General features: G+C 31.6%; 2 protein-coding genes across 2 annotated transcripts; both read right to left on the bottom strand.

Moving 5' to 3' along the window:
• Positions 1-2,931: 2,931 nt before the first annotated feature.
• On the bottom strand, positions 2,932-8,695 carry LOC107461961 (cellulose synthase-like protein B4). Its single transcript, XM_052253328.1, has 10 exons — positions 8,363-8,695; positions 7,934-8,267; positions 7,728-7,847; positions 6,539-6,655; positions 5,400-5,612; positions 5,184-5,310; positions 4,912-5,090; positions 3,889-4,289; positions 3,726-3,733; positions 2,932-3,576 (listed from the first exon to the last, which is right to left on the bottom strand). The coding sequence occupies exons 1-10, from the start codon at positions 8,635-8,637 to the stop codon at positions 3,059-3,061; spliced, it is 2,292 nt and encodes a 763-aa protein (XP_052109288.1). The 5' UTR covers positions 8,638-8,695; the 3' UTR covers positions 2,932-3,058.
• Positions 8,696-12,666: 3,971 nt separating this feature from the next.
• On the bottom strand, positions 12,667-16,455 carry LOC107462057 (cellulose synthase-like protein B4). Its single transcript, XM_016080617.3, has 9 exons — positions 16,113-16,455; positions 15,702-16,035; positions 15,478-15,603; positions 14,766-14,882; positions 14,459-14,671; positions 14,250-14,370; positions 13,974-14,161; positions 13,479-13,829; positions 12,667-13,277 (listed from the first exon to the last, which is right to left on the bottom strand). Exons 1-9 carry the CDS (start codon positions 16,373-16,375, stop codon positions 12,699-12,701), a joined length of 2,292 nt encoding a protein of 763 aa, XP_015936103.1. The 5' UTR covers positions 16,376-16,455; the 3' UTR covers positions 12,667-12,698.
• Positions 16,456-24,014: the final 7,559 nt, after the last annotated feature.

Consider the following 24,014-nt stretch of genomic DNA (forward strand, 5'->3'; position numbering starts at 1 on the left):
GGTCCTTCACGATAATAAACAATGAATATGTATGTCTTTTCGTTAATAATACTGCGTAGGAATGTCAATGGGGGCAGGAGGGGACGGGGGATGCCTCCTTGCTCCCCATCCCCGTCCCCAGATTTGCTCCCCATCTCCGTCTCCATTTTCCACCGTGGAGGAATATTACTCTCCATCCCAATTTCTCACGGGGCCCCACTCCCCGCGGGACCCCATTCCCCATTTATCTGATAGTTCTAACTAATTATTAATTTCCATATGAATAGAGCTGTAAGTATCTATCCTATACAAAATCAGCAAGATTTTATATAAAAAGTTTAAATGAGACAATGGTGACTTTTTTGAAATGACGAAGTGGGAGGACACAACGACGAGCCATAAGACAAAGTAGTGGACGAGGTGGGAGACGCGACAACAGAGAAAAGAGTGGACATGCCGACAGAGTTACGAAAAGGAACGCCGCAAATAGAAAGCACGATGCTGAGAGTGATGGTACGGTGAGGTGTGACAATGCGGTGAAAAGGAAGAGTGGCGATGGGGTAGCTACAGAGAAGTTGGGTGAGAGAGAGAAATAACTAAAAAACATATATGAGAAATAAACTAGTAAGGATAATTCAGTAAATTTATAAATTTCGGAGAATAGCAGAAACGGGACAGGGATCCCCGCGCCTGCCTCGGGAGAATTTTGTCTCCCATCTCCATTTCCGCGGAAAAAATTCTTCACAGTCGGATCCCCATTCGGGGCAGTTCCCGCAGAGATCCCTGCGTTTCGGAGAGTTTTGCCATCCCTAATAGTGCGAAATAAAATGAAGTGGTCTATATATTTTATTATCTACAATGGGATGTGTCCTGTTATTACTACACAACTATAGAAATAATGTGGATTTAGACAGTAAAATATTTATTATCTTTTGAGTTTTTATATAATTTTTATCAATTAGTCTCTATTTATCACTAGAGGTAGAAAAAGGCCCTGCGGCCTGCCAAAGGCCTGTAGCCTGGCCTGTGTTTGGCCTGACCTGGCCTGCTCTGTTATAAAATAGGCACAGGCTCAGACTTTTATAAAAGTCTTATTATGTTAATAGGCCAGGCCTAAGCTCACTAATTAGCCTCATTGACCTGTCAAGCCTGCCTAAACCTGTTAATTCATAATTACATATATAAATAATTTTTTTATTATTAACAAAATTATGAGATATTTTAAATTTATTATATTTAATTATAAATAGTTTTGTATATTTTAAATACTTATAAAATTTAAACTTTTTTATAAATATTAAATATGACATATTAAATATAAATATGTTTATTAGAAAATAATTTTTTTAAATAATATTTTTATTTTTGTAAAAAAAATTATCAAGCCTTTTAACAGGCTTCAGGTCAGGCCAGACTGAATAACAGGCCATGTTTAATACTTTAAAAAAAAGCCTATAGCAAGCTGTAGGTCAGACTCAAGCCAATTAACTACATGACAGACCAAACCTGTTAAGAGCAAAGCTTGGCCTGTCCTGGCCTATTTTCACCCCTATTTATCACAAATACTACCAAAATATGTAAATTTTCACTCCAAAAATTGTTATCTACCTTTTATAAATAGACACATCACACTAATTAACTGAATATATAAACACCAACATTAAGTTTTACGTGATGAATTGATAGAAAAATATAACGCATCAATCGTTTGCTATTGTGAAGGACCAAATTAATTTTTTTCAGAGACTAATTAATCCAAAATTAATATCAGAGACTTAATTGTTACTTTATTCAAAAATAAATTTTAAATATAATTTTCATATAGAATAAATTGATTTGAATCACATAATCAGGTCATATTAACTTATAACCATACAAAAAAGAATAGCTAGTACCAAATATGTTTAGTAAATCTTCTACACTATACTAAATTCATATATGGCTGATTCTCTGGTGTAGAAGCGTGTCTTGTTTCTACACATGTAGAAGTGTTTTGTTATTATGAGAAGTTGACAGTGTACGTTGAGAGAACAACTTCTGTTCCATTGCAGTATTATGCAAAACGTGTATGGCTAGTAGCAGGTGGTGGAGTGTTAATTTTCATTGGAGGTTAACTGGGTTAGCAGTAATTAACAATGTAATAATAATAATCATGGAGCTGGGCTGATTTTTGTTTTTCTGGTAAAATCTTTGTATTATAGTAAATTAAAAAAGTATTTTGCTGAGTGGATTAGACTCATGTAAGTTGGATGGAAGAATATTTTATTTTGTGGTTTGAATTGAAGAAAGAATGTTTAAAAAAAAGTAAGCACACATTTGAAGCAGAAAATTTAGATGAAAAGAAAATACGGGACTTAGAGAAAGTAAAAAAAAAAAATGACAATGCCGTTAAGATTATATGGATGAATTTTGTTAGGTGGACAAATATAGTAAGAAAAAGTAATATGAAATAATTAGTCAATTATAGAAAAAATCAGTTGTCTTAATTTCAGTTAAATATTTAAAATATGTGACTCGATTCACTTATTTTAAAATGTCAAGTTAATGATGTATGATCTATGATGTTACATTTGAAATAATGTGAATATGTAAATTGTTAATAATTAGTGTTCCGACTATGTTGTGTTAAAATATGAAAATAAAATTTTTTAAAATTGTATATATATCATGGTTAACACTAAACGTATAGAATTAGAGGATTTCATTTTAGACAATATTGTGACATATTGCATTAATTGTGAAGGATGATGGAATTATCATGTGGTAGGATTTTAAGATTTAGGGTATAGGCATTTGATAATCCAATCTATGCAATGTGGTCCATTGGCTGTTGTTTTGCCGCTTGTAGACACATAACATTACATCCGATCACCACACCACTTCTATATTTGTAGAAATAACACTAGCTTCTACACCAAAACAACCGCCTTCAAATATACTACAAACTAATAATTGAAGTTAATAAGCATCCTTTATTTAAAAAACAAGGGTGATCAAAACAAAGATACACAATGGTGATAATTAAGGTTAAGGACAACTTAAATTTTACTCTTGAAGAAACTCCATAGAGCTGTGAAAGTCAAACAATAAACATTGAAAGGTGCACAAAGAACAAAGCCAACCCCATTGACTTGCATATTGTGCTTAAGGGTATCCCATATTTTCCTTTCCTAAATAGCCCTTTCAAGAATGGCAAGTAAAACAGAACAACATAAATGCTGCAAATTAATTCTCCAAACCCTGAACTTTGTCCACCACTTCTAGCCTTTGGTTGCCATCCAAAAAAGTTGATAATCAAAGCTGTGAGTTGAACAAGCAAGATGGTTGTGCCTGGCACAAATACCAACGACTTGTTGAAAATGAACCTACCACCAGCATTTACATTATTCTTATCTAAACCCTCATTATTAGATGGTAGTTCTTTCTTTGTAATTACAAATGCATAGTCAAGTATCCTTAATTTTTTTAGTAGAATTGTCACAAATGAAAAAATCCATGGGTTCATTGCAGTTATTCTTGACATCCTCAGGTTGTTCCACCATGATCTCATTGACAATCCAGTTTTCAAATACTCTAATAGAGTAGACATGTTGTATCCTGCATGATCATCATTCATCATTTAGAACACAATTATTCAAGTATTGAAAAAAGTGGGTAAGATATTTTAATTCCACATTATCCTAATAGATAATCTAATAGTATTGTTTGACTAAGCTATTATTTCTGATTATGAAATATTTGAGTACTAACAATTCTAGTCACTAGAAATGTAAGTTAACTTAATACTCATAAAAAATTAGATTAGTTCGACAAAATTAACTCAAATGATGGATATCGAATTAATTTATATCTTTTAGAGGTAAAATTGTTGGCAATTAAATATTTCATAATAAAAAAATGGTAGTTTACTCGTAATTAGGTAATATTAAAGAAAAATGGCCGTAGTAGTAGTGTATCACCTTAGGCAAGAAATAGGAGTTGGTAATGATGCAATAGGCAGGGAGGAGGGCATAGCATGTTTCAGGAACAGATCTTAAGGCCCAAGTAGTGACCCAAATGTATGCCAAACACTGTCTGAATTGGAGCTTACCAAATATGGTGCCAAAAATAGGACAGTTCTTGCTAAAGAAAATATCAAGCAGCCCTGAGCCCCATCTCTGAGATTGGGCTATTTGGACTACACTATCTTGGGCCGTGCAGCCCATAAATGCTATTGGATCTGTCACACAGCTTTCAGATCTCCAACCTTTTGTGTGCATTGTCAGCCCAGTAAGTATATCCTCTGCTGATGATCCATACATCCACCCCACCTAATATAAAATTTAAAATGTTTAATTATTCTATTAATCTCTATAATTTTATTAAATTTTTAGTTAGATTTTTATATTTTTTTAATTGAGTCCCAACATTAATTTTTTTTATAATTAGGTCCTTTTTATATAAAAAACGTTAAAATTAACACAATATTTCTCTCAAAAAGTATGTGATTAAACATCTAGTTAGGTTCTTAATTGCGGATAGTAAAAAATATTCAATTAACTATAATATTTTTTATACTAGAAAAAACCTAATTACAAAATTAAAAGTATTGTAGGGACTTAATTAAAAGAAAAAAATATAGAAATCTAATTAAAAATTTGATAAAACTACAGAAACCAATAGAATAATTAAACTAATTTAAAAATATCATACAAGATTTTATTTAATTGTTTGATAAATTATTATAGAGTTTAATTTTGATACACTCGTTTAATCATATCTGTTTTTTTAGATAATAAATATAAAAAAATATGTATTTTTAACGATGTAGTATTACATTATTGAATGCACGTATAAAATTATTTTTACAATAATGGTGCATCAAAATTAAGTTATTTATTATGTTAACTTATGAAATACTATATATGTTATGTTATGCTATGTTGCATGTACCTTGTTGCCCCAATCAGTACCATGTTCATATCCAGAAGCAGCAACTTCCTTGGCTGCCTCAAGAGAGTTGCAAAGATTAGCATTTTGAGTAAATGTCTTCTTCCCTTCCAATGCTTGAGCAGCTGATTCCACAAACTCTTCCAAACTTCCAAATATTATATTCTTTTTTGATGATTTTCCTGAAAATAGTGATAATGGTATATATTTATAACACAACGCCTCTTTTTTAAAAAAAGAGAAAAATATTTGTATATTTTGCTATATGGCTATACCAAGATCCTTGCTTCCATTTTGAATGTGATGGTGAGGAGAAAGGCCATAAAGAACTTTTCTTCTATGAAAGCAATTGGTTCCTACATAGTAAATTCCTTGAATACCAGAGACTCCACCACCTATGTACTGCATGATCACAACAACAAAAGCAATTAAATAATATTTTCCTTTACTTATTAGTGGTTGTTGTTGACATTATGTTTGATTTGACTAACCACAAATACTGTGACTAGTTGATTTCCGAAGGGATCATCCTTTAATCCATCATAGAACTGCTGAGGACATTGAACAAATGCAACTTCTTTATCTGAATTTGGATCCATCAAAATGCATAGGGCATGTTGTACAATCTCTGGATTGTTCACATGCATGTCACAGTCTACGTTCAGTATGTACGGAGCATTTGTCATCAATCCGGACACTCTTGTCTGCTCATCATACATACAAATTCAAATTAATTCAATGATTATGAAAAACCATTTCATCTAGACTCCTTAATTAACCACTTGATTGAATAAATTTGATATATGTTGTAAAATTAATTACAATAACAACTTTGTTAGGTAACTAACTAAAAAAAATAACCAACTACAACCAATTAGTAAAAAAAAAGTCTATTAAGAAAAAAAATGAATTGGATATGGTTTTTTTTTTAGAATTTTTATTTTGAAAATAATAAGAATTCAAATCATTATGAAAAATATTTAAAATTAAATAAAAAAATTTAACATTAAAAAATATCTAAAACCAAATAAAAATAAACATTTAAAATAATTGTTATCCAAAACCTAATAAACTCCAAAACATAACAAAAGAAAATAAAAAACCTAACAAAAAAAGAAATATTCAAAATTATTTTAAAAAATTCGAAATCTAACAAAATGATCATAAAAAAATATTGAAAAAAGATCATACGAAAATTAAAAAAGAAACATCTAAAACTATTAAAAAAAATCATCCAAAACCGAAAAAAATCATAAAAAACATAAAAAAATATTTAAAACATATAAAAAAGACATATCTGAAATCGAGAAAAAAAAATTATCTAATATAGTTAAAATTTAAAAGAATCATCCAAAATCTAAGAAAAGAAGAAAAGGAAGAAGAGGAGAAAAAAAAGAGACTAACATGCACAATGCAAATATTGAATGATGCTCAATTGATTATATATACTTTTTTTTATGATAATAATTTAAAACTATTTTATTTTATATAACATCCATAATTATATATTTATTATATCTAAAATTTTTAAATTATTTTAATAATAATTAAAAAATATAAAATAAAATAATTTTAAACTATTTTAAATTGATTTCCTATTATCTCTAATGTGATGGAAGGCAGAACATACCAAGACATTCATAGCACCAGCCTTATACCGATGTAGATGATTAGGGTTCTTCTCTCTTGATACATAGATTAAATGGGGCACCCCATCTGAAGCACCTTCTTTGTTCTCCCATATTACCTAATGCCATCATCATCATGGTGAAAATACTATTTTAACATGTATTATTCATAAATGCATGAGAATGATTGTGTCCTTTTTTCTTCTTCTAATAATACAGTAATAGCACCTATTCGTTAGTAAATAGTTGAAGATGTGGGACACAATCAGTAACCTTATTTAACCAAGACAACAAAAAAGTAAAATAAAATTGACTTTTTTTTAGATACTGTCAGAGTGTCAGGCTGAGATAGTGGTAATGCTTCACGTGTCGGTTAGTGTGGTGAGTCCACGTCCAATAGCAGCTCCTTAAGTAGACCCCATGCCATGTTAAGGCAAAAACAAAATTGAATATCTTTCGAACATTTTCACATGAAAATAATTCTATAAATAGTTAGATGATTTAATTAAATATATTAAATTATTTAATAATTTATAATATTATTTTTATATAAAAATATTATTGTGTAAATATTAAAAAAACACTCCACATAAAAATTACATGCTTTTGTCATTTCCTCCAAAAAATGAATATCTATAATTTCTTTTCTTGTTAGACATATTTTTCAAAATATGTATTTGATTTTTTAAAAAAAAAATGTTGAATTTATTAATTTTTATAGATATTTTTAATTTTATACACTTTGTCACCTAATCATTTAAAGAGAAAAAAAAAATTCTTAGATTGCTTTTATATTTTAAGAATGAAATTAAAATTAAAAGATTGAGATTGAGTATTATATTTAGTGATTAAAAAATGAATTTCAGTTTGGGACACAAAATTTCAATCCTTCAATACTTCTATAAAATAAAAACATAGAGGAATAAAATTTTTAAAAATAAAAATTAAAATTGTGATAATATTTTTTTTAAAATTATTCTCATTTAACTTTTTATATTATAAATATACTCTTCAGTTTCAGTTTCAATCTCCCTTCGAAATGCATTGTTATATGTTTTTTTGAATAATGTTAGAGAATTAACTTTTTTTTAAGTCAATACCAACTAACTTTTTTAGAATGGGATATTAACTAATTAAAAAATAGTTTTTTATGCTTTCTCATCCTTCTCATATAGCGAGTACTTCATGCACCTTGATTATGGTTGGATGGTTATTGAGCTGTGTCGTTGAGAATACGTGAAATTCTTGGTCGAGCATGATTGATTTCTTTGTCGCATTTTGAATTTTACTGCAAAGATGCTCATACCCGTCCTGCATAAATTAAATTAAAGACTTCAAATTCATACATATATACATAAACTAACATCGATATGCATGTACTTGATAATAATAATCACCTTAATTGCCAACCATTCTTGCATGAATTCTGGACTATTGTTGGGTGCGGTGGCCTCATTATTATTATTAGAATCGAAGTATCTAAAGGGTGCTCTAGTTTTTACATTGTACTTCTTACAGAAAGGTACCCAAAGCTTTGCAAACTTTGAAGCCTCCACAAGAGCATACAAGTTAAGAGGGGAGCAACCATCATCGGAGACATAGCAAGAAAGCTTGTTGGAAGGGTAATCAAGTGCCAAAAGTGACAGAACAGTGTTCACTGTTATGATTGGTGGTTCAAGAACTGGATCTGCTGTTGTCACAAACAAGTCCACTGATGGAAGCTCAGCTACCCTTTACATAAAAAAAAATCACAATATATATAGTTAATAATAGATACATAGGTTCGGAATCAGAAATGTTAAGTGACCAACACTTTTATTTTTTACCGGGAGAAGAGACGGTGAGGGTAGGATATGGTATATGAAGGGTTCCATTTGGTGGAGATGATGGTTAACCAAGTGAAAGTGAACCATGACTCGCACATGAAAGCAAGGAACCAAGGGTATGAGTGGTGGTTCATGTCATCATAGGAGAATACACGGTAGCAGAGTAGCAAAACAAGGAGGAACAGAATAATTGAATCCATTACCCTTGAAAGTGTGTATTTTACCCATATTTTTTCGTATAGAGGCTCAGTACTACTCTCTTCACTGATTCCCATTGTGATTTCTCTCTCACTCCCAGTAACCTTTTCTTGTAGTTATTGTAGTCAACGAGCTTCAGGGGAAGTCGGCATTTTAAAGGCGGAGAACACTTCCCCTGCTTCGCTGCCATTTTTTTATTTTTATTTTTTGAATATTCACATGAAATCTTCACATGAAAATAATACCGTGATTTGTTAGATAATTCAGTAAAATATATTTGGTCAAATATATCAAAATATTTAACATTCACAAGGTCATTTTTATATAGAGAGACCATTACGAGAGTATTTATATTTTTTTTAATTATTTATATCAATACATATTATGTATTTAATAATAATAATAATAATAATTGAGTTTCCTTTATTCAACTCAACTGGACTCGCTTTCCTCGTGTAACAAAAGTTTTTGGACCATAACGTGTATTGTCCCAGCCGAAAAGGAAAGCCCTGGAGAGATAATGAAAACATCTTTTCTTCCAATGTGGTTGTGGTGGGAAGGCACATCTACGTATAATGAAAACAAAATTCAAGAAATATGAAAAGACATGAGAGGGCATCACTGAAGTTGATCTCTCTGACCCGCGCAAATCCAGAGATAGATATTTTTTTGGAAAATGTTATTTGTACACTAAAATCAGTATATTTGTGTATAAATATATGTGTGATTTAATTTATTTTCAATGTGTATTTATATTTTAGCATATATTTTATACTGATGACTAATTTTAGTGGCTAATTTTAATGTACAGGTAACATAATCTAATTTTTTTATTAAAAATTTAAAATAACCAAATAAAAAAGGAAGATAAAATTCTAAAAGACTAAGAAGGCCCACAGTAATTTCTGTGAATGCTCATCTTAAACTCTTTTCAAGGTACTAGCTAGAAGCTTTATATACTGCGAATGCGATTTTAACGCCATCTTTGTCATGGTGTCTGCTACTTTGTTTGTATCTTACAAGATCAAGCGAAATCAACACGCCACTTTCAAATCATGATATCTGACTTTAAGCAACAAAAAATCTATACATTTGGTATTATCACGAGAATTGTTAACAAGAATAAAAGCCTATAAACAATCCGTTTCGCAAATCACATCTCTTTGTCTCAAGTCCCAAACTAAAAGAAATCATCCCCAAATAGTAAATAACTCTCGTTGAAAAATATTGCAGCTCTCTATTGTTTTCAAACAGTCTCATTGTCGATTTCCGTTCCAATCTTTGTTAATATAAGCAAAACCAATCCGATCCCCAAAATCAGATTAACTAGCATCACAATTGACCTTAAAAGTACCCATTGAAGGAGGAACCGAAGAACAACTAATCATAGAAGGAATAGAAACTCGTTGTAATTCAAAGACATTTCGAAACTCCTTCTCAAAGGCTAAAACCATAGGAGCCACTTTAAAAGGAGGCCAAGACTCATGATGGTTAAAAATCTCATTGTTCCTAATTCTCTAAATCCATCACAGATCAGAAAAAAATCTAAAAAGATGCTCTTTGCTAGGGGACAAGAACTAGTTCTTCAAATCAAGAGAATGGCTGAAAATCTCTAGAGTCTGCCAAACAAACTAAGCTTTCGAGCAGTTCCGAATATAGTGCAAACTGTTTCCTGACAAGTCAAGTAACTGAGGCAATTATCTGTAGGTGAAAGTTCTCTCTTGAGATGAAAAACAGCAGTGGACAGTACCTCTCGCAGACAAAGCCAAATCAAGCCCAGAATTTGATCTTTTTTGGAACAAGTAATGCTAAAGCCAAAGTCAGTTTCCTCTCTCCTTCCATCCGAACATCTTCTAGCAGAGTTATAAGTAGCCATTACGGACTTCATAAACCTTAGCCGTCCCACCAAACCAAGTCCAATCTACCAGTGAACCCGCTTGTACATCCAGGTTGTAGGAGAAAATGCTTTCATGCAAAACCTGGTGAAGAGGAGAATAGATCTTCTCAAGGTGTCACTCCCCAACCGACCATATATCTAAAATTTGGAGATCCGAATCAGAAATATAAATATAATCTATCTCATTACATAACTGTCCTTATTTTTTTCATTTAGAAAACTAAAGATTCTGGTCTAAATTCTCAATACACCAATCAAAATCATCCTTCAAAATATTTCAAATTTTACACAAACTCCTCCAAACATAAGATCTGTTATCTGTAGAATGACTAAAAGTGTCACCCAGAGAAAAACGGTATTTAGCTACCAACAGTTGAACCCAAAACTTGTGGGGATGATGAAAGAGTTGCCAAACTAGCTTCCTAAAAAGAGCAACATTAGCACAAAATGGATCTCATATTTCTAGACTACCAAATTTTTTTAGAGTGACCAATACCTTCCAACTAACAAGATTTAACCCCAACCATTGGCTTGACATTTTTAGAGAAAAGTTCTCATCATAAATGCTATAGAATTTGTTATCCCTTTGGGAAAGAAATAGGCTTGCATGCGGTAAGTAGCAATAGCCGTCACAACTGAATGATCAAACAAAGCCTTCCCGCCCTGTTGAGTCGTCCTTTTCAGCTGGCTAGCCATCCTCGAATCTCATCCAGAACCTCATTAAAAGATGCTTGGGTACCTGAGAATGACTAAGAGTAATCCTGAGGTATTTGCTTAAATTCTGGACGAAACGAAGATACCTCAATAAAGATTTCTTTTCTAGTCGCTGAAATATTATGGAAACACAACGCTTTAGACTTCTCCACATTAATTTTCATCCCAAAAGCTTTATAGAAACTCTCTAAGCTACCATTATATTTTGAATTTGTCATTTCTCCGCTTTACAGAAAAGAAGCAAATTATCGGCGAACATTAAATAAAAAATTCTTGAACTTCCTCTAGAAATAGCAACCGGCTTCCACATTCTCATAACAAATTGATTGTTAATCAAGGAGGACAGTCTCTCCATACACAACATAAAAAGATATGGTAACATAGGATCTCCTTGCCAAAGATCTCGTCTAGGAGTAAAACTGTCTAATTTATCACCATTTCAGAGAATAGCCAAAGAGGATGAAGTGACACAACTCATAATCAAGTTGACTATAGGAATAGAAAAAATAAATTTCATGAGGGTCTGCTTTAGAAACCTCCAATCAACTCTGTCATATGCTTTCTCTAAATCAATCTTAAACGCCAAAATTTCTTTCTTTGATTTGGTCTTTTTCATGAAATGAAGAACCTCTTGCGCTATAATAATGTCTGGTGTTTCTCTTCCAGGAATAAACCCCCATTGAAGAGGGCCAACAATATCGGTAAAATGAAGGTGGAGTCTGTTGACCAGAACTTTAGTAATGGCCTTATAGATTACATTACAGAGACTAATAAGTTTAAATTTTTTCATTAATACTGGTGAATCCACCTTAAGAATTAGAACCAAAAAGTCTTCATTATCTTTGAATCAATAGTACCTCCAAAAAAATTTTTTTTAACCATATTCCAAATATCTGAACCAATAATCTCCCAATATTTCTTGAAAAAAAATATTTAATTTAAAAATATAAAAATTAATAAATTTTATATATTTAAAATTTGTTATAAATCAAATCAAGAAATCTAGATTAAATTTGACTAATAAAAAAATAATGGTATCGTTATAAAAAAAAGTATAGATAATTAATTAAGAGTGTAACTAATTTCGATAAACTTGAGCTAATTTTTAAATTTTAAAAAATGTGCTTCAATATTTATGTTGTCCACATTCATCTCCTTCTTTTTCATCTTCCTCTTCTTTCTCTTCTTCGACAAATTCGTACCATAGTGCTGCGTGCGCCGCGTGTCCATCATTCGTGCACTAATCGTCACACACGATTTTTATCTTTTTCTTAGATTTTTGATGATTCTTTTAATTAATTTTAAATGTCTGTGTTTTAAAATTTGAGATATATTTTTTTATATGTTTTAAATATTTTTTTATGTTTTGAATAATTTTTTATTTTAGATTTTGGATTATTTTTTTTATTAGAAAGTGATGGTATTATTTGACTATTTTTGTAACATTTTTATTGGTTCAGCAATAATTGATACAAGAATACAGGATATCATAGAATACAACAGAAGCTATAAGAAGTGTACTATTAATCAAGCAGCATTAATGGTATATCTTGAGAATTGCACAAAGGCAAATGAAAGAAGTGCTGATTTACACAATGTGGAAAATGGAATCCCATATTTCCCTCTTTGAAACAACCCTTTCAGATATGGCCAGAAACACAATACCAACAGCATGCTACACACCAATTCACCTGCCCCATTGCCACTCTCATCATCACCTGCTGCTGGTGGTTGCAACCCCATAAACTTTATCAACAATGCTGTCACTTGGACTATCAAAATTGTTGTTCCTGTCACAAAAACTGCTGAATCCTCAAAGGTGAACCTACCTGCATCTTCTTCTTTTTCTTCGTCATTGTTATTATTACCACCAGAAGTCTTACTAGGATGTTCCTTCTGTGTTATTTCAAAGACTGTGTCGGATATCCCTAACAGCTTCACCATGGCACTCAAGAAACCAATGAACCATGCAGTACTGGTTGTGATTATGGTCATTCTCTGGTTGTTCCACCATTCTCTTAATGACACCCCAATGGTAACGTACTCTATAAGGCTGTACAAGTAGTATATCACAAATACTGCAACAGGAATCATTAGCCCTTCACCCTGAAAAAAGAATTGAAATATTGCATTACATGTAATTATCATTTTTCTTTATACATTGAGTCGACTTTAGTCTCATCTACTACTAGCAGACGAGAGAAACACTTGCATATTCCTAAAACATATTTAATGTGTCGCAATTAAGGCGCAAAATCTAAAATATTTGAGTAATAAATGAGATTTCCCTTAATAAAGGTTACATACCTTAGGCAAGAAATTGGTGTTGGTGATTAAGCAATAAGGAGGGAGTGCAGCATAACAGACTAGATAGACAGAGCGCAAGCCCCAGTTGGTAAGCCAGCAATAAGCCAGACCCGCCCTGAATTGGAGCTTACCAAAGAGACAGCCCAAAAGAGGAGAGTTCTTGCCGAAGAACACAACAGTGAGGCCCGAGGCCCATCTCTTTTGTTGTACTATTGTAGAGAGTAACCCTCCTGGAGCACATCCTGTGAATGGTGTTGGTTCTGGAGTGCATGATTCTGCTCTCCAACCTTTTTTCAAGATATTGATCCCTGTTGGCACATCCTCTGATATTGATCCATATAGCCACCCCATCTACACCACCAAAACATGCTTAAATTATATAAACTAAAACATGCTTGTTCATTTCATTACATAGTATATATTTGTATATAAATACATATATTGTTCAAGTTATTTTTAATTGGTGATTGATTTGCATGAGTGAGTGTATCCTACCTCACTGCCCCAGCTAGTGTCATGTTCATATTTACAATCAGAAACTTTAGTTGCTTCCTTAATGAAATTGGAAGGACTTCTATCATCATTAGGAGAATATGAATTCCCTTCCAAAGCACTAGCTACTGATTTCACAAACTCATTTGAACTTCCAAATTGTTTGATCAATACACTTTCTGCTAGTTTCTCTGCATGCACAAGAATCAACTTGATGAGGTTATGTATTAAACAAGTGAATAATTTGATTTGGAACATGGTATGGTAATATAATACAACCTTTATTTCTACCAGTTTCAATTTCATGAGGGTAAAGACCGTACATAGCACTTCTTCTATGGAATGTGTTTGTTCCTGCATAGAAAGGTCCTTGGAGCCCTGCCATGCCCCTTATTATGTACTGTACATTAAACAAACCATTTATATTATGAGCCTCTTTTCATTTAATTTCTTCCACAAATTAATGCATGGTTTTATTTATTTTATACCTCAAAGGCAGACACCCACTGATTTCCAAAAGGGTCATCTTTGATTCCATCATAAAACTGCTGGAAACACTGAACATAAGCTATTTCTTTTCCTTTATGAGGGTCCATCAAGATGCACATGGCGTGTTGAACAACCTTTGAATTGTTCACCACCATGTCACAGTCCACGTTCAACATAAATGGAGCATTGCTCATCAACCCGGACACTCTTGTCTGCGCAGGCACGCACACACGCGCACGCAAAATTAATACTATTCCAGTGATTCAGGGAATTAATAGTAACAATGTGGGAATAAATTAAACTCACCAACACGTTCATAGCTCCTGCTTTGTATTCGTGTGGATGTTGTGGCCTTTTCTCTCTAGACACATAGATTAAGTGAGGCAACCTTTCACGAACTCCTTCCTCGTTCTCCAATATAACCTGTCAATAATTGTACATATTAGAAAAAAGAATCATTGTAACAAGATGCTAAGGTTATTTTTTCCAAAAGTTGGTAATATAAATGTTTATATCGGGAGTGGATCATCTCCGGTGGAAAAAAATTGGATGATGTGCAGTGTCTAATTTAACTATTCATCACTCTCTCTTATTTATTTTTAGTCCTACTTATAGAATCAAAGATGATAGATCACACTGTATTTTGTCAAATGTTCAAAAAATTGGAGAAGATCCATTTCCGTTTATATATGATATGCTCTCTTACATATAAGAGTCTCTTTTAAATTTTTTTATTTAGTCTTTTTTTTTGTTCGTTTTATTTGATTAATGCGGGAACCAACAACATTGTATCGAATAGGTTCAGATATCATATTATATCACGAAACTATATATATATTACATCGTTAGATAATAAATTAACTAATAAGATAGACTCTTGTATTATATATAAAATTATTTTTTTGAAAAATTTAAGTTAATAGAAAGAGGCACATGAATAATTTATATACATACGCGAACTATAATTAGATAGTAGATAAATAGATTAACTAATAATATAGCATGTTTATATATATACCTTAACTATGCTTGGATGATTTCTTCGGTCAGTGTTCAAGAAAGAAGCATATTCTCCATCAAGTGGGAATGGAATTGCCTTTGCGGTCACATCTTCAATTTTTCGGCTAAGATTGTCATACATATCCTGCAAATTATTAAAATACACACAAAGAGACAAATCATTTTTTTATTCACTATATACATGTTCTTATCTAATAGTATTGTATTGTAGTATTAGTATACCTGCATTTTTGAGCGTTCTTGTTTGAACTCAAGTGAGTCTTGTTCAGTACTAATAAGGTTGGAATCACTAGTAGAGAAGAACCTGAAGGGTGCTCTAAGTTGGAGATTGTACTTTTTGCAAAAGGGTATCCAAAGCTTTGCAAATTTTGAGGCCTCAACAAGGGCATAGAAGGTAAGAGGGGAGCAACCATCATCGGAAACATAGCAAGCTAGCTTGTTGGAAGGGTAATCAAGCGCCAATAGTGATAGAACAGTGTTAGCTGTGATGATTGGTGGCTCAAGAACTGGATCTGCAGTTGCCACAAACAAGTCCACTGCTGGAAGCTCATCTTGCCTGAAACCACAACAAATTAAACTCAGCTCATACATAATAATCATGTGAGCTGCATAATGATGAAATTGGAAGCATACTGCTGATAGTGTTGAAGGAAACGGTGAAGGTGGGTAATGGTATATGCCGGGCTCCATTTGCAGTTGAGGATCACAATCCAAGTGAAAGTGAACCAAGACTCGCACAAGAAAGCAAGGAACCATGGCACGGTGAAGCTGTCACGTAAAGAGAAGAAACGGTAGGTGAGGAGCAAGAGGAGGAGAAGTAACATCAAAGTGTCCATCACTCTCTGAAATCTGCGCTTTACATATATTTTCTCGTACAGAGGAAGAGGACTCGCCATTATTATTGCTCAAACACAGTTACTTACTTATTAGGTAATAGAAGAGTTTTATATGCATCACCACATCTCTCTTAGTCTCTTCTACAGTTTTTTTAGTATTAAAAGTGTATACGAAAAAAGGGTAAATATCAATTTTGTTTTTTTATATTGCTATCATGAGTACGTGTGGTTTGAATTTCCTGAAACTGTAGGCGAAAAAATCTACAAATGATGTCAGGGTCACATAGACTAAGTCCAAGCTAAGTGATAAGGCTGTTTAATTTCCACATTCCAAGGTAATAATCAAGCATACATACATCATACATGATACATGGAATTGTTAATCATATGTGGATCTATATGTATTATATTAAAGGTAGAAAAGTACGTGCGGTGAGTCCAGTGGTGTGGGACAAAGACAAAAGATGGCTTGTCTATTTTTATTATTATGAATTCCTTCTTTCCAGTCACATGCAGATTCATTCTTGATTCATCAATTTACGGCACCGTATTGTTACTTTCTATATGACAGTGTCTTTAACTAAAAGAAGTACATATTTGGCAACATTTTAGAACATGCATGTTTTTTTAAAAAAAAATCATATAATATTTGGCAACAATGTTAGGAACCAATTTTATATAAGTCAAGAATCAGTCAATTGATAAATTAGTAACGGTGACTTTAATCGGATGTTGCTACTGATAGGCACACAGATGTTTTTTTTTCTTGTAAATTGGATGGTTTTTGATATAATTTCTATATTTCATGTATTACGCATTAATAAAACATAATTAATTATATGGAACCAATTAATGAATGATCAAAGTATCTGTTCTGTGATTCTCTCCTATCACTACGTATCTTTCTTCATGTTTTGAACGTGGTCAATAATAATTTAAAAAATAAATTAAATTATAAATTAATAAAATTAATTATAATTAATTATATTGTTCCATTCTTAGCTGATTATTAGTTGGTTGTATATACTTTTTCAATATTTGATAATTGTTAGAGGAAGTGTTTGTGTTTGACTCAAATTGTCTCAAATGGGACCACAGTTCTGCGAGATTCGACTACTCTTTCAAGATTAATCATTCAAGTAGGAATTATTTTAATGACCCTTTAATATTTCTCTTTTCAATAATATAGTAATGGCGGTTCAAAAGATATGGGATGAAAATATCTTGCTTATAAATTATAATTGACGGGTGCTTGATTAATTGGATGGATATTCATGGAATCATGGTTGGATTCCTCGTGGTACTTACATTGGTTGCCTAGTTTGTTTTGTTAGATCTGCACTACTATATTTAGTTTATTTACTATGTTAACACCAGTGCATCGCGCCAAGCTGAATTAATTGTATTATATGATATAAATTTAAAAGTGTTATATTATTTATAAATTAAATTATTTATTTGTTTACTGACATATTTTAAAAGATAGTATTTCATAGCTTAATTTTAAGTTTTTCTTTAGTTGTTAATTAAAAAATAAAAGAATAATTAAAAATAAAAATACAAAAAATATAACATCAAATTATAAATTAATTTTATTAATTATGCATGATATATTAAAAATTTACATAATAAATAGATATTGTTATGCTAAAATTTTGAATGTGATTGAAAATATTTTAGACAATTCATTTCAGAGAATATATACGATAGAATATAGTAGTANTATATATATATATTATAAATTTATTTTATGATGAATTTGTATCAACTTTTATATGATATAAATAAGGTTAATAGTCAAATTGGTCTTTGAAAGATTGCACAATCGTCATTTTTGTCTTCGAAATTTTTTTTAATTAAATTAATCCTCGAAAGATTTGACATTAATTACGTTTGTCTTTTCGTTTATAGGCTCACAAATTTCGTTAATGACAGTACACGTGGACCGCTAAGTGATAAGTGTGTTAACAGTTGTGTGTCCAGTTAGAAGCTGACAAGATATGTTCACCTTATTATGTTAAAATAGTTAGTCCCTATCTCCATTTTATAAACCCTAATCCCCAAATTGAACGGAAACATTAATCCATCTTAGGAGTGGTGTTGCAATGGTGCAAAGACATCTCCTAGGTTTAGAAACCAGGATGCGGAGCGTTGGTGGAAGACGAAGTGGTGGGTTATCATCGCGATCGTTGGGTAGCTTCGGCTCTAACCCTTCCATGCAAAAATGGAGGATGAACATGGATAGAACCTATTTTTGTAGACTGAAAACTGTGATCAAGAAATCTGGACACCAAAAAATCTAGAAAGGTTGTTTCACGTTTGTCCAAGATATCAGGTGAGTTTAAATTGATATGAATCATAGTTTCTTGAACCCTCCTTTCACTATCAATGTGAGATTCAATTTTTTCACTTGACATGTGTAGAAAGGCAGTCAATGTAACTACTTTAGTTGGGTAGATATGATAGTGAATATGAAGTTTTTGAAGTTGCAAATGGTGGGACAGAAGTGGAGTTTGAAGTTGAAAGTGATTATGAAGATTGGAATATGAAACTAGGTTGGAGAATGAGTAGTTTGGAAGCTGAAGTCAGAGTAGTTAAGAAGTTGCTTATTTTTATGTTTGTCCTAGTAATAATACTTATGTTAGTGGTTGAAGCACTTTGTGTCAAATCAGTAAAAAAATAAAAAATTTGTAAAAGTATTGGTGATGTTATTTTATTGGATCTTATTAAAAGTATTAGTAAAATATAATAAATGAGGTTGAACATTTTTGAATATCCATTAACAATCATGCAACCTGCATATTTTGACATTAGCTTAATAAATTTTTATACAATTCTAAAAACTAAGTAAATAAAAATAAATACTTAATCACTCATAAGATAAATTAAGTCTAATCATATGTATTAAAATCAAAGCATTTGCATGTCTATATAAGCATGCTAACATAGTCTTCACAATAATACCAAACCTATTAATCAAGTCTTCATAATATCAAGCATAAGTTACTTAATTTTGGACTATACCAAAATATGAACAAGGTTGTACAAAATACTTCAATATGTCTATAATACATAAAGATTTTAATCCTTAACCCTTTACAAAATATATAATTCAGCCCTTAATACACAACACAACTCAATCATCTTTGTCTTTCTTCCTCGAGTGTTTGAATCCGGGAGTTAGCACAAAAGTCATTAAGCTAGCAAGTTTCTTCGTAGTAGCAGAACTGATGCCCTTAATTATTTTAGCTGAAACTGAAATTGTTGCAGCTGCAGCCGGTTGTGGTAAGGCTGGGGTTGTTGCTTTTCCTTTTTTAACATGAAGCTTTGGAAGTTTTGATGTTACTTTGTCCTGCATTTTATCGTCATGAAGAATAAAGTCAATTCACTAATCACATTCACATTATGGAACATTATAATTTATAATATAGATGAATTATAAATAAAGTATTATATTTGGCTGGGATTTTTGTGTAACTGGAATCCCTTCTGATTGGTCAAAGATCATTTCAGTTGGTGCATTTGAAGTTGTTGCTGGTGGATTGGTAGGAATTTGAGCAACAGGATCAATCGGAGTTTCATTGGGTGCATGTTAAGCATTAGCATCAGCAGAGGCAGCAACTACTGCAAGTTGAAGTTGCATAAGCCTTGTTTGTTCAGCAGCTTCCTCTTATTTCTTCATTTTGCACGTTCTTCTGTTGTGCCCAACTTCATCACAATACAAGCACCATATTGAATTATACTTTTTTTTCATCTGTGTCTTTGAGTCAACAGGTTGTTCATCTTTGTCCTTTCTCCTGTTCATTGTGGGCCTACCCGACTTGATCTTAACTGGAGATGGAACCGGTGTTGGCGACCCTGTTTTTTTTCATAGATCTTTGCCCTTTTATTGGATTCACATTGAAGCAATATGTTCTTCTATAGGCCTTCATCGTTAACCACTCATGTCAATACTCCTCAGGCCTCTTATCATTCTTGTCTTGAATTGCAGCGATGACATGCATATAAGGCATACCTTTACATAATAGGACAAAAACACAACAAAATAAAAATATTATTTCAGCACAAATTTATATATTTAAAAGAATTCACTAAAGAAACATAATTTACAAACAATAAAAAAACAAGATTAACAACATAATTTCATTCCTAATTCATTCATAATCTTTATATGTTTAAAAGAATTCACTAAATAAACAGTACTACATATTTCATTCATAATATTTTAGGATCTTAAATTTTTATCTAGTCAACATAGTAAAAGTCTTAATCAAACTAATTGAAACCAAAATACACAATGAGCCATTCATCATTCAAATGGTATCAAAATGAAATCTATGAACTAGTTAACTATTCCGTAGAACAAAAATATATCATTCTACAAAAATATATAACTAGTTAAAATATAACAATGAATTCAACGAACATATACTATAAAGAGACTCAAGAGTTCAATGTTAAAATCCAGTACCATATAATATTGCATTCAATAATAAATTGATCTTTAAATGAAATAAGACCTAAGACAAATCACAGACTTCTAATCCCGACGGAGACAGAGTGCATCAACAATATAATATAACAACATTAAATTATGCACAGATTCACGATAATATAATATAACAAGATTAACTCACAAGTTTAACAACATAATATAACAACCTAAACTCACAAGTTATACCAACATTCTTTATATCTGTCAGCTGCCAGAATCTACAATTACAGGTATGACTTCCTGAATTTACTACCATATTCGTTGGCCTGCCTTGCACTTCATACAACTCCTCCTTCTCATCACCTGACCATTGAGGAAACCAATTCCTTGACAGTTTTGTCATTGCCTATAATTAGCTTTGTTGAACTGGAGTAAGAATTTCCTGATAGTGCAATAACTTTCGCCTGTTCTCAATCATGCTCTTTATGATGATCCTCCTAACCTCTTCAGCCAGTGTTAAGATGGGCTTTGATCTGTCATTCTTTATCTTCGCGTTGAATGACTCACATACGTTGTTGCATATTGTGTCCATCTTTGGCTCTTCTGTGAAGTGTGCCTTTGTCCATGCTTCTTTTGGTCATTTATCAAGGTATTCCCAAGCAGGCTCAATAATCTTTTTTATTTTGTTCATGTTTCTTTCAAATTTTGACACGGTTCTTGATCTAGCACATTTTCACACCATATCCTTCAATTCCATGTTTTTCCATTGCTTCAAAAAATTCCTCTACAAATGTCAAATGCAGAATCTATGGTGAACATTTGGCATGATTTCTTTCACAGCTGGAATTAGCCATCGTATAAACATCAAAGCTCGAAAAGATAATGAGTTAAAATAGTCCTCAAATGATCATCATTAAATCAAATTAGTCCTTAAAATGTTATTCATTAAGTCAAAAAAGTCTTTAAAAATCTTTTCGAAAATCAAAATGGTCCTCATCTTTTGCATGTCTGAGATAAATGCCTAGTCATGTTGTGTGTCACCGAGGTCATTGTGGAGAAGTTCCAAGAACCAACTCCAATTGCCTTTGTTCTCAATTTTCACAATTGCATAAGCAATCACGTAAACGTGATTATTAACATCCTGCCCACATACAGTCAAAATCTGTCCATGTAAATTTTTCAAAAATGCCTAATCCAAATTTTTGATCCACTTTTGTCATTTTTAAACTTTTCACCATGATGGAAAACAAATGTCATTGGATGATTTTTCATCTACAAATTAAAAATAACAACAGTAAATCATGAGAGTGCACTCTGTTTTTTATTATTTTTTTGTACAATTTATTTATGTTTCAGCAACAAAATTCCAATCACTACTTTAATCTAAAATGAACACCATTTCACCAAATCCTGCCTTTTACATGAACTAAACAAAACAAAAATTTTCATCTATCCACACACATTGCATATAGCCATATCAAAACAGAGCATTCAGATTTTTTCAACATACAAAACATCTGAACCATTGCAAAATTCTAACAGCAATTACTCCCGGCACAAAAACCCTAACCTGAAATCAACCAACATTCAAAATCAACGAATATAATACCACACATTCATAAAAAAAAAAAAAAGAAAAAATAGAGAAGGAACTCACCACGCAAGAGAACTTACCTTTCACCGGAGATGGTGCCTACCACCACAGAAGACTGGTGGCCTTCAGATCGCGATGAGGAGGAGCGATCGCAATGCAAACAGCGTCGTTGATTATTGCTTTCACGGCTGATTAGAGCAGCTTCTTCTTCTCACTTTGTTTTGGTGATTCTTCGTTGATTTTGGGTGAAAAGGAGAAAAGTGTAAGTGAAAGTGAAAGGGAAAAGGAGAATGGGAGAGTTACTTCAGTAATAGGGATTCTTGCAATACAGCATCGTTTTGGACTTACTTAAGTGTCACTTAACGGTTCACGTGTATTATCGTTAAAAGAATCTGTGAGCCTGTGAGCCCATAAACGGAAAGACAAACGTGATTGATGTCAAATCTTTCGAAAACTAATTTGATTAAAAAAAATTTTTGAGGACAAAAAATGATGATCGTACAATCTTTCGGGGACCAATTTGACTATTAACTCGATATAAATAGATGATATATATTTTATCATCTTTCTTTTGGTAGAAGCGTAATAATTCTTTTAATTTATTAGAGGCCATTTTAATTTAATATTGGAGTTTCATAGAATAATATTTTTTTAATAGTGTTTATTATCTTATATTTAAAAATAATCCGACCTTGTTACTACAAATTAATTTCAGTTGATATATATCTAGAATATTTATCATTTTAACTATGTTTTGGTTTTCTTCGTTGCAAGGAGTGAAGTTCAGGTTTAGTGATCATTACTTCTGTTATTTTTAATATGTATCTTATATTTAATATATTTATTTATATAAATAACTAATTTAATAGTTAATTTATAGTATATACGGAATATGGTTGAATAAGATAAAATAATCTTTGGTATATATCGATCGGCCAGCAATATAATAAAGACCTTGTATGCAATAATGCACTAAGAAGGTTAAGAAGATGACCAATGTCCTAAATATATGCTTCCTCGAAGATTAAGAAGATCATCGACCGAAGCCGGCTTTTAGAATAAAATCCAAACATACATATATACCTAAAAACTGGTAATCATTGTTCCATCTTTCTCTACTTCTCCTATATATATTGTGAGACTCATACACCGTCTAAAACCACAACTCAAAATAATTAAGGAATATATAATAATTGAAGAGAAGAAGAATGGCTAAATCTACAAACATCAGCATTGCTCTGATTTTCTCACTTCTTGTCGTTACAGTTTTCACTGCTGAAAGTCGAGCAGCACCCACTGGTAATAATCTCTGACTTTTTGTCAGTTGTTGCGGATTGACAATGACAAAACAATAAATTTAAGTGTTAATTGCAGTTTGTTAAATATAGATAAATATAGATTTTACCTATAAACAAGTGCAATTAATTCTTTTTTTATTATAAAAATTTCATTTTAATGTACTAAAATAATTTTATACTTCAATTTAAATATTTAATATTATATGAGTAACAATAATTATCTTTTATACTGATGATGTGAAAATAGTCATCAAATAAATAAATATAATTGAATAATTATGTATCAAAATTAAATTCTTAATAGAATCCTAAACATTGTAAATAAATTAAGTTTAAGAGATAAAATAAGATCAGTAATGATAATGAGACAAT

Source organism: Arachis duranensis, chromosome 8, assembly GCF_000817695.3.
Source record: "Arachis duranensis cultivar V14167 chromosome 8, aradu.V14167.gnm2.J7QH, whole genome shotgun sequence".
Lineage (NCBI taxonomy): Eukaryota > Viridiplantae > Streptophyta > Magnoliopsida > Fabales > Fabaceae > Arachis > Arachis duranensis.